Source organism: Doryrhamphus excisus, chromosome 18 (assembly GCF_030265055.1).
Source record: "Doryrhamphus excisus isolate RoL2022-K1 chromosome 18, RoL_Dexc_1.0, whole genome shotgun sequence".
NCBI lineage: Eukaryota > Metazoa > Chordata > Actinopteri > Syngnathiformes > Syngnathidae > Doryrhamphus > Doryrhamphus excisus.
The window spans coordinates 12,019,333-12,033,660 of NC_080483.1; the positions used below are offsets into that span (position 1 = coordinate 12,019,333).

General features: G+C 40.9%; 2 protein-coding genes across 8 annotated transcripts in view; both read left to right on the top strand.

The window, feature by feature from the left end:
• Positions 1-5,243, top strand: part of nav1b (neuron navigator 1b) — a 74,056-nt gene extending 68,813 nt beyond the window's left edge. For 3 of the 7 annotated variants that reach the window (XM_058055568.1, XM_058055569.1, XM_058055570.1), the window contains 3 exons: positions 7-125; positions 223-420; positions 483-5,242. In XM_058055568.1, the coding sequence (XP_057911551.1) occupies positions 7-125; positions 223-420; positions 483-566 (401 nt within the window). In that variant the 3' untranslated portion in view covers positions 567-5,242. Of the gene's footprint in view, positions 1-6; positions 126-222; positions 421-482 lie in introns of all 7 variants that reach the window. The other 4 variants (XM_058055571.1, XM_058055572.1, XM_058055573.1 and 1 more) reach the window with 3 other exon arrangements.
• A 259-nt stretch (positions 5,244-5,502) lies between these two features.
• Positions 5,503-13,829, top strand: mybphb (myosin binding protein Hb). Its single transcript, XM_058055578.1, has 13 exons — positions 5,503-5,830; positions 6,477-6,545; positions 6,647-6,781; positions 8,221-8,388; positions 10,676-10,764; positions 10,839-11,034; positions 11,127-11,266; positions 11,343-11,502; positions 11,572-11,708; positions 12,071-12,257; positions 12,320-12,372; positions 13,273-13,304; positions 13,420-13,829. The coding sequence occupies exons 1-11, from the start codon at positions 5,578-5,580 to the stop codon at positions 12,349-12,351; spliced, it is 1,566 nt and encodes a 521-aa protein (XP_057911561.1). The 5' UTR covers positions 5,503-5,577; the 3' UTR covers positions 12,352-12,372; positions 13,273-13,304; positions 13,420-13,829.
• The last annotated feature ends 499 nt before the right edge of the window (positions 13,830-14,328 follow it).

Consider the following 14,328-nt stretch of genomic DNA (forward strand, 5'->3'; position numbering starts at 1 on the left):
CCTCAGGACCCTGCTTCTTCCTGTCTTGTCCTGTCACAGTAGATGAGTTTCGATCGTGGTTCATTGACCTATGGAACCATTCTATTATTCCCTACTTGCAAGAAGGAGCCAAGGATGGCATCAAGGTGAGAGAACCTCACTCATTGATCTACATAATTTCTTGTCTAGGTGGCTTTTGAAGGTGCTATAATCTTACTTTTCTGATATGTTGCGATTCTCCAGTTCCATGGCCAGAAAGCAGTATGGGAGGACCCGGTGGAGTGGGTGAGGGGCACACTGCCTTGGCCTTCTGCCCAGCAGGACCAGGCAAAACTGTTCCATCTTCCTCCTCCAAGCATCGGCTCCGGCAGTCCTGGTCAGTCCGGCGAGGAGAAGTCTCACAAGGAAACGACACCAAGCTCAGTGGAATCTGATCCGCTGGTAAGAGAGCACGGAAAGAATTTGTGGTTTCAATGATCCAAACTGTCTTCTATGATTTTTAGATGGCAATGCTTTTGAAGCTTCAAGAGGCTGCCAATTACATTGAATCCCCAGACAAAGACGAGCCCAGCCTGCCAAGACTGTGAACAAGTTCACACTTTAAACTCAGCACTTCATATCATAAACTTTATAGTCATTATTACTTGTCTGCTGTACTGTACATTCAGGAACCTTAAGAAATGGTTGTAGGGTGATTTTAAAGTGTCATTCCTTCACTGGAAGGCCATGCAGTATTTCCAAGAAGTTATAGAGCGATTTGAAAAATATATATTATGTACTAGATTCACTTCAGGTCCCTTTACCACCTCTTTGTCCTCAGTACTCTTCTTAGATTGGTGCTAATAGTTCAACATGAAACACTTCAGGTGAAACAGTGCATCACGGAATATGTTGTACTTGTCCACTGAAGCTGTTCTCACACACAGTAGGGGTGACTCGCTGCTGGAAAAAAAAAAGAGTACGACAGCATGAGTTTGTCCGTCTCTAAAGCCAAATGTTGCACATTATGCAATCCTCAACGTTTCAACCTGAGCAGGTAAAACAACAATTAAAAAAAACAAGATGCCTTAAAAAACAAAAAGGTCAGCGTCACCACAACTTCAGCAGCTCACACTGGTGCTTACATCATCTTAACTCATTATCAGCTCATCAGGTTTTAATTACCCTTTTCTGCCAATATGACTATTATTTTTGAACACATCCGTCAAGTCATTCACAAAGAAAGATTGCTGTCATACTCTTTTTGAACACGCTTACTGGTGATATCAGCTAATCACTGCTCACTATTACTCTACTAGTACTATTTGCTTCACCTTGAAACACATAATTATCACCGTTGCTGCCGTTTAAACTATACCAGGTATTCTGACTGGTATTCCTCTACTAGGGTGACGATGCAGTTTGAATCCACTGATTTGAAACCTTTTGAAAAGGGGATGAAGGAGTATTAGGGCCACACTGATGATAAAGAAAATAGTCACAGTTAGCTAACTCGATTGCAAAGCTAGCTCATATAGTTGGGAAGCCTGCTTGGAAAAAAAACAGCATAGAGCAGCTAGCAGCATACATTGTGTTGCATGATCAGCATATGTTGTGTTTTCGTGCTGGTATGCCGGTCCATATACGTTGCGTTTTCGTGCTGGTATGCTGTTCTGGAGACTAGCTCCCAGCATGACCAGCATACATTGTGTTTCCGCGCTGGTCCTCCAGACCGGCATAGACTAGCGACCAACCTACCAACACGAAAACACAATTTATGTTGGTAGCTGGTCTATGCTGGTTTTTCCAGCAAACTAACATGGGAAAGTATAATTTACCAGTTTCGATAGCTTACCTCGTAAATCAAGCAAGTAATGTAAGTTACAAAATCTGTGTAACCTAGCGAGTACTAATGGCTAGTGACATTGTCAACCAGATAGTAAAGCAGATTACGGGTTTGACTACGACTTAGCGCTTTGCTGAACTTGGTTGCTGAAGTAGCTAACACTTTTGCTAACTGGTAATGCAAACTAGTGGCGCTGCTATCTGTTATTAATCATAAAACATGTAAAACCATGGAGCTAATTTTACCTTTTGATGGCTACCAATTCCTGCGATAAAAAAGGTCGAACATGTAGCAAATCTTAACTTTTCATTGTTATAATTTTCGTCTTTGGATTATATCAGTAAGCCAAAGCCATTGACAATTTTGGCAATAGTGCGTCCCTAATACTTGGCCATGTAATGCAGTTCTAGAAAGATTGTGTACCTGGAATCAGATAACCAAAACATTATAAAATAAATGCACAAATGAATGTAGAGAAAATGCTTGTGAAAGAGCCACTGAACGGTATCGAACGTGTAGCATGGGCGTTTGACGAAGCTGCGTCACAAAATAAAAGCTAATAATGCCCCCCCAAAAAAGATGTCTGAGTAGAATGACTTTAAAGCTACCTACAGCCACTTCGCCAGGAGAATTTTCAACATTTACTATAGGTGCATATGGTGCTTTTCAACATTGTCACAAACTGTTTGTCGTATTCATGCAACAATTCAGGGTAGCTTGAAGAGATAGTTCCAAAAAAATATGTTTTTAGGATGTCAACGACATTTAGAGACAGTCGTGTGAGACATTGTACGACATACTACATGGCCATGCTGATGTATTCGTATAGGAGAGCGGATAACGCTGATGATCACTTTTTGAGGTGCTCCATGTAGGTTGTTTTTTTTACTTATAGTAAAACGTAAGTAAAGCATAAGTGTCCCTAAAGAAGTTACGTATGTAGTGATTTTCATTGTTCAAGGATTGTGTACACATTGTTGAATGAACTCATCAAACGAACGAATGTCCCATCACTTAAGCGACGACTCTAAGTTATCTTGATAAGATGAATTAAACACTTGTTGCTTTGTTCTTGTGTAGCACTTTTTTGCGAATGATAAGTAAAATACAAAGATGACTTTCATAGTTAGCGTCCAAAAAAAAAATTTAAATTCTTGCTTTTTTTGCGAATGATCATAATCCCAAAGTGAATTCAAAGATGGGTTTCACAGTTAGGGTACAAAAATGTGGGTTTCAAGTATTGTAAATATGTCTGCCGCGTCCCTAAAAAGCTTGTCATCTCATTCAATGGTCGTCGTGCTTGCAGTAGCTGTAACTTAGGTTTGCGTCAAAGTGTATCAGAACTATACAGCAACTTCTACTGGTGTTTGTCAGAAACTCGTGCAGATCATGTTCCTGCGTGTTCCGTCGCTCTGACGGGGTCAAGTGGTGAGCCTTAACGTTTGGGGTGTTGTGTTGGTAACAGGGTAAAATGAAAAGACATAGTTTGGATGCCATGTCCACATGAATAATTCATTAATGGTCATGATTGTCATTTCAGATTGAAAGTTTCATCCCAAAAACAGCACTTGTATTGATTTTAAATAAACTACAAGCCAATACAGGTTGCTGGATAGTCATATTTTTGGAGAAAGTTGTTGACTTAACGGTAAATGTAAAAAAAAAAAAAGAAGAAAAAAACCCATATGTTATGAGATCTTTGCAAATGTTAAGGGTTTTTCTGTGTTGTAAATGCATGTAAACTTTTTGTGTGACAATGAGTGACATGAATTGTTTATTAGGAAGATCATTAATGATTTCCTTTTTAAAAAAAACAGATATTTGATATTTCTTCTTTGTTTTCTAAAGACTCCTTTATAAAAGGTTAATTTCTCTATTTTGTACGAAACATCATTGTAAAGACTGTAAATATGGCAGCATATTCAGGATGAAGCAACAATCAGTGAAGAGGGTTTAGACTCGGGTTCCATAATACACAGCCAGGCCTCCATCCATACATCAACACATCACTGTTTGATGATGCTGGAGATTGCTTCCTATTCATCAGCCTCCGATTCAATTTAAGGTGGCTTTAACCTAATATGCTGTGTGACTGTTTGACCACTGATTTCTGTTTTTTTATGACACCTATCAATGTAAAAATATTGTCGGTAAGACATTACCTTTGGCTGACACCCACTGTTGTTTTTGTGAAACCTTTATTCTATTTGCAAAAATGCAGTAAAGGCACATTTTTTAAATAAAGTTTAATAAATACCATAGTGTCAGGTAAAGGTAATGTCTTACCTAAAACATCTAAAATGTTTTCACAATAAGAAGTGTCAGAAAAAAAGACCATTGGGACAAACAGTCACACTGCACAGTAAGTTAATTCCACTTTAAATTTCCTTAAAGTGCTGAATCGGAAGTTAGTGAATCAGAAGCTAACTTCAGCATTGTCACTGTTTGTTTAAATCAATAAAGTACATGTTATATTTCATCACCTGCTCCTTGTCGGTTCATTTGACGATGTGCAGCAGTGATTTAAGTACTGACTTAAAATAAACGAAAACTGCATAGAAAAGAAGCACTCAAGTATAGCTAGGAAGGAAAACTCTCTAGCTAAAGTTAGCTAGTAATGTAAACAGAAAAGCTAGCGTGTATTTCGGGCTCGTAAAGTTGGTACCTGATGGCCGCATTAGGCCATTAAGCTAGCAGCTATCACTAGTTAAAAATATGAGCGAAAACCTACGTATTGGCTTTATATTACCTTATATTACATTATATAACCTACGTATTGGCGTATAGCTGATAATGATGTCCAGCTAGCAAAGCTAGTATCGCTAACTACTAATGTTGACTTGCCAAATCTGTAACAAAGTAAAGTTAATCTAATGCAACTAAAGCTTGCTACAAGCTAATTACTCCAAAAAGACAATAACGCTTGTAAATGAAGTTTGCTATGAAGCCATTAGTTAGTAATTATCACTTTTTTTATTCTGAAGGAAGCTATTGGCTAACTAACAAAGTGACTAAACTTACTACTATCAAGTTATGCTAGCTGTTCCTTTGGTGCTGGTAACAAACAGGAGCTGGAAAAGAAAAACTCAACTTTTAAGTCAAAATCTTCTCACATGATCATGATATGATGATAAAAACTATATACATTTTTAAATTCAGTGGAGTCTTGTATAAAAAGCTACAAACCTTATGTGTATTTATTGGTAACAAACTGGCTAACTTTTCTAATGGAATGTCAGCCTCTGCAACCATTGCTACTAAATCTTCAACAATCTTATATATCTACCGATGCACGCAGTCATTTTCATCATTTTTTAATAATTCGAAGAATCTATACCAGCATACTGGCAGATAAAAAAAATATAGCCCAACTCTAATATTGACACACTTATTTGTGGTCTTCAGCATCTAAAAACTAAGCATATAATATAGCACAAAATGAGCTAGTTAATATTAGCTTGCTATTAGCATTGTGGCCAAGGGATGCTATTATGATTTATTGAGGGAGTTTGTTGATACTCAGTCTTGGTACTTGACTCTTTTAGTTTTTGAAGACATCAGTGTTATTAAGATGAAGTAGTTTAAACTACTTTTAAGATACTTTTCAGTGCTAGTTAAGTTAGCTCTTATGGTAACAATTACACGTCCATTCTCTGGGGGGCGTGGCCTAACCCTCAGGGGTCTATATAAACTGACTTCACGCGCACGAACGTTGGCATTGGATTACAGTTTACGGACTTCTTGCCACTTGGGAATTAGCTGCCATCGCCAACATGCCGACCAAGCCTGCCCCCATCAAGAAGGCAGCAAAACCACCTAAAAAGGTGGAGGAGAAGGCGCCCGAACCGGCTCCAGAGCCAGCCCCAGAGCCCGCCCCCGTCGAGGCCCCGCCAGCCGAGCCTGCCGAAGCCGCTCCTGCCCCAGCTGACGCCGAAGCCGCACCTGCCGATGCTGCCGCGCCTGCGGAGGGCGAGGCCCCAGCTGCTGTTCCTCCAGCCGAGGGTGAAGAAGCTGCGCCGGCAGACGGTAATTGCTTGAGTCCGGTTGGATGGACATGTCAGAACAACTTTATTAATTACATTTAAAAGAGAGTTTTCACTTTTAAAGTTGTTACCAGGAGTGAGTGGTGCAAAAATGCATGGTTTTGGGCATATTTGGAGACGAAAATGTGAGTAAAAGTAACTTTTACTTTTATAGTAATCGTAATAAAATTGCTAGAAATACAAATACACAGAAGAAAGACCTAATAATCCTTGCAGATGAGTATCAATGCATGAAGTTAATATCACTATTTTAATGACCTATGAATTAACTTTAATCAATAGCTTGAGTAATTCAAACAATTAATCTATATCAATCTAACATCTTCATCAGTCCATCACATCTTTTTCTGTTCTAGACTCATAGGTTTCAATTAAATAGAAATTAATATGCTAACTCCCCTGCACTGCCTTGATTTTCTTCCAATGCCTTCTTGCAGATGACACACTAATTATGCATGCATTATTAATAGCTGCCTGTCACCATCTTCCTGCTCTCTCTCTCTAAATAAAAATGGTGATTAATTGGATGACAAAATATGTAACTGTGAGATGAGGGGGAGTCATGAAGCATTTTGATGCCGCTGCTGCTGCCGCTACTGCTGCCAATAACGACGCCAATGCCTGTTTAGCTGAAGCTGCTGAGGCGGCAGAACCTGAAGAGCCGAAAGCACCCTCACCTCCACCACCTCCCCCAAAAGGTAAACCATCCAGTCACAGAGCTGCCAGAAGAAGAGGTCGCTCAGTGCATGTTGGTTCCAGAATGACAATAATGGGATTATTTTATTACTGCTGCCCTCAGAACCCACAAGCGCCCCTCTGGATCTGTTTGTGGAGGACAAGAACGACACCTCTGTTACTATCATCTGGAGCCAGCCAGAGGTCATTGGGCTGTCCGGCCTGGATGGATACACCATCGAGACCTGCAAGGATGGAAGTGAGTCCCCCCCGCCAGGTGCACCACACACAGTGGCATGCACACGACAGAGGTCAAGACTTGATATTTATACTCTGCCGCAAGACGCTCAGCTGACCTTTTAAATCATTTGCAAAGGTTCAGTGGCAGCAGCTGATGTCGACTTTTTGTTTTCTGACTTCTGCTATGTTGAAATTGACGAAGCTTAAAGTCGTTATCTGGCAGGAAAGGGGTCATAATATTACAAACATAGTTGTAAAGTCATGATATGGAGAATAACGTTGTAATATTACAATAAGAAAGACAGAATCTTACAGGAAAGGAAGCCATACTATGAGAATGAGAGTTGTTCAGGGAATAAAGTTGTGCTGTCATGAGAAAATAATAAAAAATAGTACAAGAAAAACTGAGATGGCACAAAGAATGGAGTCAAAATTTGAATGTGAAAAAATGCCGTCTTATGAGAATAGTAATATTAGAAGCACAAAGTCGTCATATTACTGGAAAAAAAAACTCCTACTAAAAGTAGCCGTTAGGATTCAATATAAAACTTCACCTTGACGATAACATTTTAGCTAGCTAACAGGTTTGTCATTGTAGATCACGTTAATGAAATACACTAATTAATGTGAATTTGGGGCTCTCGTTAAATTGGTTCCAACTCAACCACAAAAAGTGAATTTTTGTGGAAATGAAATCTTTTCATAATTATGGCATATAAAAATGTTTTTTAATATTGTTGGAGCCATCTAGACATGACACCATGGTCATTTGTCACCTTTACTTTTGTATTCCCCACTATATTAGATATAATTAGAGAAAATAAGCTATTTATGAGCTATGAGCTATGAGCTATTTATAAGCTATTTATTTACCTTGTAGGGGAGCAGAATCCATGGTGGGCAGGAAGTGACGTTTTGGGTTCTTACTACAGAGTTGTTCTTATAATGATTATATTATATTATATTGATTTGTATTATTGTGCCTGTTGTGAGATTATTTACACCTGCTGTAAAAGTTGGTTGTTTAAGTCTGGTGCTTCGGTGGTGGGCTTGCCAATTACTGACACCTAGTGACCAATTTTGAATACTACATTCACAAGATTGTGATTTTAATAGCTGATACTTTATTTGTATTTTAGTTCATTTAGCTGTTTCTATGCTTGAAAATGCTTAATTTGGGAAAAAACACATCCCATTTTCTTAAATATGCATATTTTCTGAATAGTTAATGTTTGAAAAACACGATAGGGTGAGGGAGCGATGTTCCAGCGACAATGTATCAAGGGACGAATGTATATTAACAGTTACAAGTGGCCCTCTCGGTGCATCTGTAACTGCGATGTGGCCCACAGTTTGACACCCCTGGTTGAGATGAATAGAATTGCTTAGTTTGATGCTGCACAGACACAAACATGTCCCGTTTTTTAATTCAAAATTAACCCCCACTTCTCCATCCAGCTGAGGACTGGACGGCCATCAACGAGGAACTGCAGAAGTCCTGCCGTTACGTCATCAAGAACCAGACCACTGGCGACCGCCTGAAAATCCGTGTGGTGGCCGTGAACGCTGGCGGACGCAGCCCGCCTGTCGCTCTCCCTGAGGCCGTGCTGGTGAAGGAAGTCGCTGGTAAGATTATGATAGTATAAACATTTAGCATTATATTTATCTTTGTGGTGTACACCTGAACGCTTAACATACTGTGTGTAATATTTTAGCTATCTCATGCATGAACTGTGTAACTGAGGTACGTTGCACAGGCACGTGCCAACAACTGGCTTAACATTCTGAAAGTGATGCTAGATGAGAAAGGCTAACATTGGAGAGAGGATCTAATATAGATAAGCCCCCGCTACAAACTTGTTTAGCATGTTTTCCATGTTCATCGTAACAAGTGGATGATTGAGCCTCAAAGACGGACCTGAGTAACTTTTGGCTCGCCCACAAATCATCGTTAGTGTAATGGGGAGGATGAACGGTCGTAACCTGAGCCTGGCAGGACAGTACTTCAACATAGCATGTCCGTCTTAGCGGCCGGTCCAGAAATAGAAAGGATTTTATGAATGGTTTCCGTCAAAATGGCCGCAAAGCTGTGGAAAAATACCTGCAATGTCCGTGGTCATTAGCGCGTCTTGTCTGGCTCAGTTACCAGCTTTAATGCCTTTGGACGTCGGAGTGGGGTTTGAGTGCTCTGGCTGAAGATCGATTGCGACAAGTGAGCTGAGGGCAGGCAGATGGGGGTGCGTGGGGAAGAGGTGAAATTCCTTTCTTCATAAGAGGAAGACATGGGGTGGTGGGGGGGATGAGAAGCGGTCTCAGGTGACACCCAAATCTCATGACACCCTATGAGATGGTGTTTATTTCTGAGGCACGCCAAAGATGTTAGATGAGGATCTTCCATTGCTGCTAATCGGCTCTAAGTAAAGTGATAAGATGGTCGACACCAAGGCAGGGCCGCAAAGTATTCCTGCTTATTCACACGTTTGCCCTTCTTTGTCTTCCAATTAGCATGCACAGGTGACAGGACGGCCTCTTGCTTTGTTGAATAAACGGCTCAGGCTTACGTGCAATGGCCTCACTCTATTTAAAGTCCCAACAAATGTTGCTGCAATGGACACGGCAGGTGGTGCTTCCAGTAAAATCTAGGGCATGTATTCATGTAAAGTATTGAATCGTAAACATACTTGTAACCTTTTTCATACAATAGCCACATTTGCGTGAGGAGTTTTTCCTCTTTCCGAATGGAATCATTCCGAATGACTTTTCTGAAAACAATGGTATACACGGAAAGGAATATTCCAATCTTTTGTCCTCATGCACCGCTATTATGAAACAGAATAGTCAATGAGGCATACGCAGTAAAGCGTAAATATCACATTATACTGTCTTCCCCGAGTTTTTCTTTCACTTGTTGGAATAACTCCGTATTGCGAGGATCAAAAACAAACTTTCCGCAGCAGCAAAACTGAAGAACGTCTCGAGCTGCGTGTTAATCATATCTGAGCACGTGCTGAAAGAACACACACGAAATAAATTTAAACAGGAAAGATAACATAAGTAATTCAGTCTTGCTAATATTTTATAATTAAACTCGGGACATGTTTTATATAGATATGTATTATTATTTTTAAAGAAAAACTGGACTTGTGAATAAAGTATAGAAAAGTATAGTTTAGATTCTGTTCCGCAGATGGCGGTAATGCACAACGAAAGCGAAGAATGCACCCTGACAACTTTCCATTTGAATTGCAATTGGAATATTTGGGTCCATGTATACATGGCTAATGATAATATTTGTTTATATTTACATTAGATTTAGCTAGGGCTGGGCGATATGAACCACAACTCATATCCTGATATATTTAGGTAGAATATCGATATATGATATATGTCTCGATATTTTTATATATTAAAGTTTTATTAAAATGTAAACAATGTGATATAAAAATAGCCACTGACATGAAATAATATATTCTGTTTTTTAAATAAATATAGAAAAAGTTACGGTAAACTGTACGGTAGACTGTTTGCAGACGGTAAACATGGTTGATGCCGTCTTTATACAGCAACTTTATAGACAAGTGAGGTGTGAACATAGCACAACATAGCCAGTGGTTGTTTTTTTTGTTTATTTTTTTCCAGAGACAAAGCAACCGTATGACTGACAACACTATTCGGCCGTTTGGAGGCAGTGGGACGAGGAAAACAGAACCGTGTTACGTTAATTTTGTCTATTCAGCTTCCCAGGCATGCTCTTTGCCTGATGCATTATTTATATGTGAATGGAATTTCTTCTTCTGTGGTTATCATCTGGCTTTTTTCCTTTGGCCATCACTGTACACTCAAGTCGTTACTACAGAGCAGAACTGCACACTATTTAAAAAGCAAACTGATTTTATTCACCATTTTTTTCCAGATCGTCCCAAGGTCCGCTTGCCTCGCTTCCTCAGACAGAGATACGTTGCTTATGTCGGAGACAAGATCAACCTGACCATCCCCTTCACAGTAAGCTATAAATACAATAAGCCCACCTTAACACAGCACAGTGTGTCGTTAGAGCATAATTGTCCATGTTTTAGGGAAAACCCAAGCCTGTGGTCAGCTGGACCAAGAACGGACAGCCCCTAGATACAAAGAGGGTGAACATCCGCAGCACGGAGAGGGACAGCATTCTCTTCATCCGTGCGTCCGAGAGAGACGACTCTGGCGTGTACGAGATGTGTGTCAAGGTGGACGACTTTGAGGACAAGGCCCCACTCACCCTTCAGATTGTTGGTATGTAAGGTCCCATATTTTCCCTGTCTTCCTGGTTTTTCCTGTCGCTCGGGCCACATCTATTCTAATCTACTTTCATTGGTGGTTCACAGAGCTCCCAGGACCTCCCGCCAGCGTGAAGATTGTGGACACATGGGGTTTCAATGTGGCCCTCGAGTGGACTGCACCCAAAGACAATGGCAACACAGACATCACAGGTTACACCATCCAGAAGGCTGACAAGAAAACTGGAGTAAGACTTCCACAGAAGTTAACGTGACAGGATTATTCCATTCATGAGTGATGCTGATGAAGTTCTATGTCGACAGGACTGGTACACTGTGCTGGAGCACTACCACAGGCTCAATGCCACCATCTCGGACCTCATCATGGGCAACACATACAAGTTCAGAGTGTTTTCCGAGAACAAGTGTGGTATCAGCGAGGACGCCGCCGTCACCAAAGAAGAGGCAAAGATCCTCAAGACAGGTTGAACGTTAGTCCAGATTACCAGAGGATTTAAGGTTCTGGGTAGCTACAACAGCTTCTATCCCGCAGGAATCGACTACAAGGCTCCCGAGTACAAGGAGCACGACTTCACTGAGGCGCCCAAGTTCACCACATCCCTGGCCAACCGAGCCACAACAGTGGGCTACAGCACCAAGTTGCTGTGCTCCGTCAGGGGACACCCCAAGGTAACACTTCAACACCCCTCCAACTTTTCATCAGTTTTACCAGCCAGCATGGCCAGTCTGCATGAGGAGGCTCTGACTGGAACTGGCATTCTTTATGTTAGGGATCAGGGCAGGGGTAGGCGAGGTTATGAGAAGCCATGAGTGTGATGGCTCATATGGAAAGAGGGGTCAAATACCTGACATTCCCAAGAGGTGATCGCCATGTCAGTGGCGTTAAAACTCCAAAACAGGCTGCGTGCCCACTTCCGTCAATAGTCCCCTCTCAACGAGTTTGCACCAACAGAAATAGAAACATCCCTCACGGCTGATATTTGTCGGTAAGTGTTGAGAGCGTTTTGTTCATGTCAAATGTCTTCCTGCAGCCTAAAATCGAATGGCTGAAGAACCAAATGATCATTGGAGAAGACCCCAAATTCAGGCAGATTTGCGTCCAAGGTATCTGCTCTCTGGAGATCCGCAAGCCCGTTAGCTTTGATGGCGGCGTGTATACCTGCAGGGCCAAGAACCACCATGGCGAGGTCACCGTCAGCTGCAAGCTGGAGGTCAAACGTAAGTAAGGGATTTGCTTTGCTTTGGTTTTTGGGGTTCTAACGTGTCTTTCATGTCAACAGAGCCGATTATTGCCGAGGCAGACAAGAAGTAGGTCGTCATCCTCATTCACACGGTAAGAACCGATCAAGATCAAAGGTTCAACATGAGAACCGGCTCCACATATTTGCAACAATGTACTGTATTCACCCATTGACAATTATTAGTCTCCTAGTTCCGTTTATGGATCATTTACACCCGTCTACATATCCCTAACATGCTACAATATTTAGAAATGGCTATCAAATTGCTCACATCACCAGAGCCATTCTGTAGTAGTGAGAATGTTGGCCTCACAGTCTGGAGATCAAGGGTTTGATTCTTTTTGTGCATCTGTGCGGGGTTTGCATCTTCTCCTCATGCTTACAAAGGTTTTCTCCGGGTTGTCTGGCTTCCTGCCACATTCCAAAAAAACATACAGGTTAGGCAAATTGAATTGATAATATACGTATAACGTTTTTAACCTTGTGTAATGTATAATAACGTAGATTATGGTTCATAGTAATCGTGTTAAGTCAGTTCATAATGTTGTGCAGTAGATGGATATTATGTTAAATGAAGGCTCCAAGATCACACTGACTATCTATACATTTTCACTGCTACAATCATACTACATCTGAAAGCTGACCATGGTTGGTCTAAATGAGTCATGAGGTGGTCTGGGTTGTCTTGGTGACACACTTGCCCAAACATGGAAGGCACTAATCTTGGACCAGGTGTCCAAGTGGTACAATCCATAAATTATATGCGTAGTGGCTCAGCAGCTCTCTTTTCCATGACTCAGAAGTGGCCTCCAAAGGAACACAGTGTTTGTATTTGCAGCCTAACTATATGATTGGATAAAATAATACATCATTTTGCAGATTAGGGTCACTTTTTGTCCCCACAAAATACTACCACTTCCCAAGCTTATCTGACTTCCTCCCAACCTAACACCTGTTGTGGTTATTTGTCCATGTGTTCAATCCCAAATTAGGAGCAGAGGGAGCGAGGCCTTCGCGGCATAAGGTGCGAGACACTTATAGCCTAGTCTAAAATTGTCCCCACTTCCATAATGAACCCAAAGGAAGTGTGTCCTTTTTTTTCCATTTGTTTAAACGTCCTCTCTGATATTCCTCTACAGGAAGGTTCTGGATTCCTTGGAACAACATGTACATACTGGCTGCTGACCACAGAACCACATCGTTGTTGAGTGTGACTTTGAGTCTGAGTGTTAGAGGAAGTCCAAATCCATGTCCACTATCAGCTTTTTCCCCAAATGGTCTTCATAAAACCCAAGTAACATTGATGAACATTCTGTAAATTAACATCTCCAGGAGAGGTCACATGATAGTGGTTATTAAATAATTAAGGCTAATAAATAACGTAGGACAAAGGAATAGTTGTTTTGCTCCCAAAGGACAGCAGTAAACAAGAGAAAACAGCGTGGTCAGAAGCTAAAATAAAAAGGACAAGCTAATGAATGTGTATGCTAGTATAACCCGTCTGTGTTACAGAAAACATCATGTATTAAAATAAACATTGTCTGATTGATCCTGTTAGTGTGCACCGTAGTTTGTAAACTGAACTAACCCTTCAGGTTTTATTTATATGTCATTTTTTCTCGGACTGCAGTTTCCTGACACCTGCCTGCCCTTATTTTACAATTACAGCCAGGAGGTTCACTAATACACGCCGCCTCATTGGATTCATGTTGACTCAAATTACTGTTGCAGCTGAAGCAGCATAGAAGCGGCCAGCTTCCACATACTCATACCGGCCGTGTAGCTATGCAGCCATTGAGTTACTGGCATAGTGATACTTGTGCAGGAGGCCAGAGATATGCATCCTTAAAATAGCAAAATTAGCCTCACTACTTATATTATAAGGCTTAGATGTATGCCATTATTTCTTTGATTTGCATCATTTTAAAGTTTAAGTGGCACAAACAGTTGAAATATGACGTTTTGATACAGAATGTGTACTTTGAGTGTGATGGCTGTGTGCTGACTGTTCAATGACGCCCTCTAGTGGAAGAAGTAGTCAATGACGG

Bases quoted from the DNA above. Each gene is read 5' to 3' on its own strand.
- mybphb (XM_058055578.1), top strand. From the start codon at position 5,578: ATGCCGACCAAGCCTGCCCCCATCAAGAAGGCAGCAAAACCACCTAAA. The intron at 8,389-10,675 runs GTAAGATTATGA...ATTTTTTTCCAG, and splicing joins GCTGGTGAAGGAAGTCGCTG to ATCGTCCCAAGGTCCGCTTG. The intron at 11,709-12,070 runs GTAACACTTCAA...GTCTTCCTGCAG, and splicing joins CCGTCAGGGGACACCCCAAG to CCTAAAATCGAATGGCTGAA.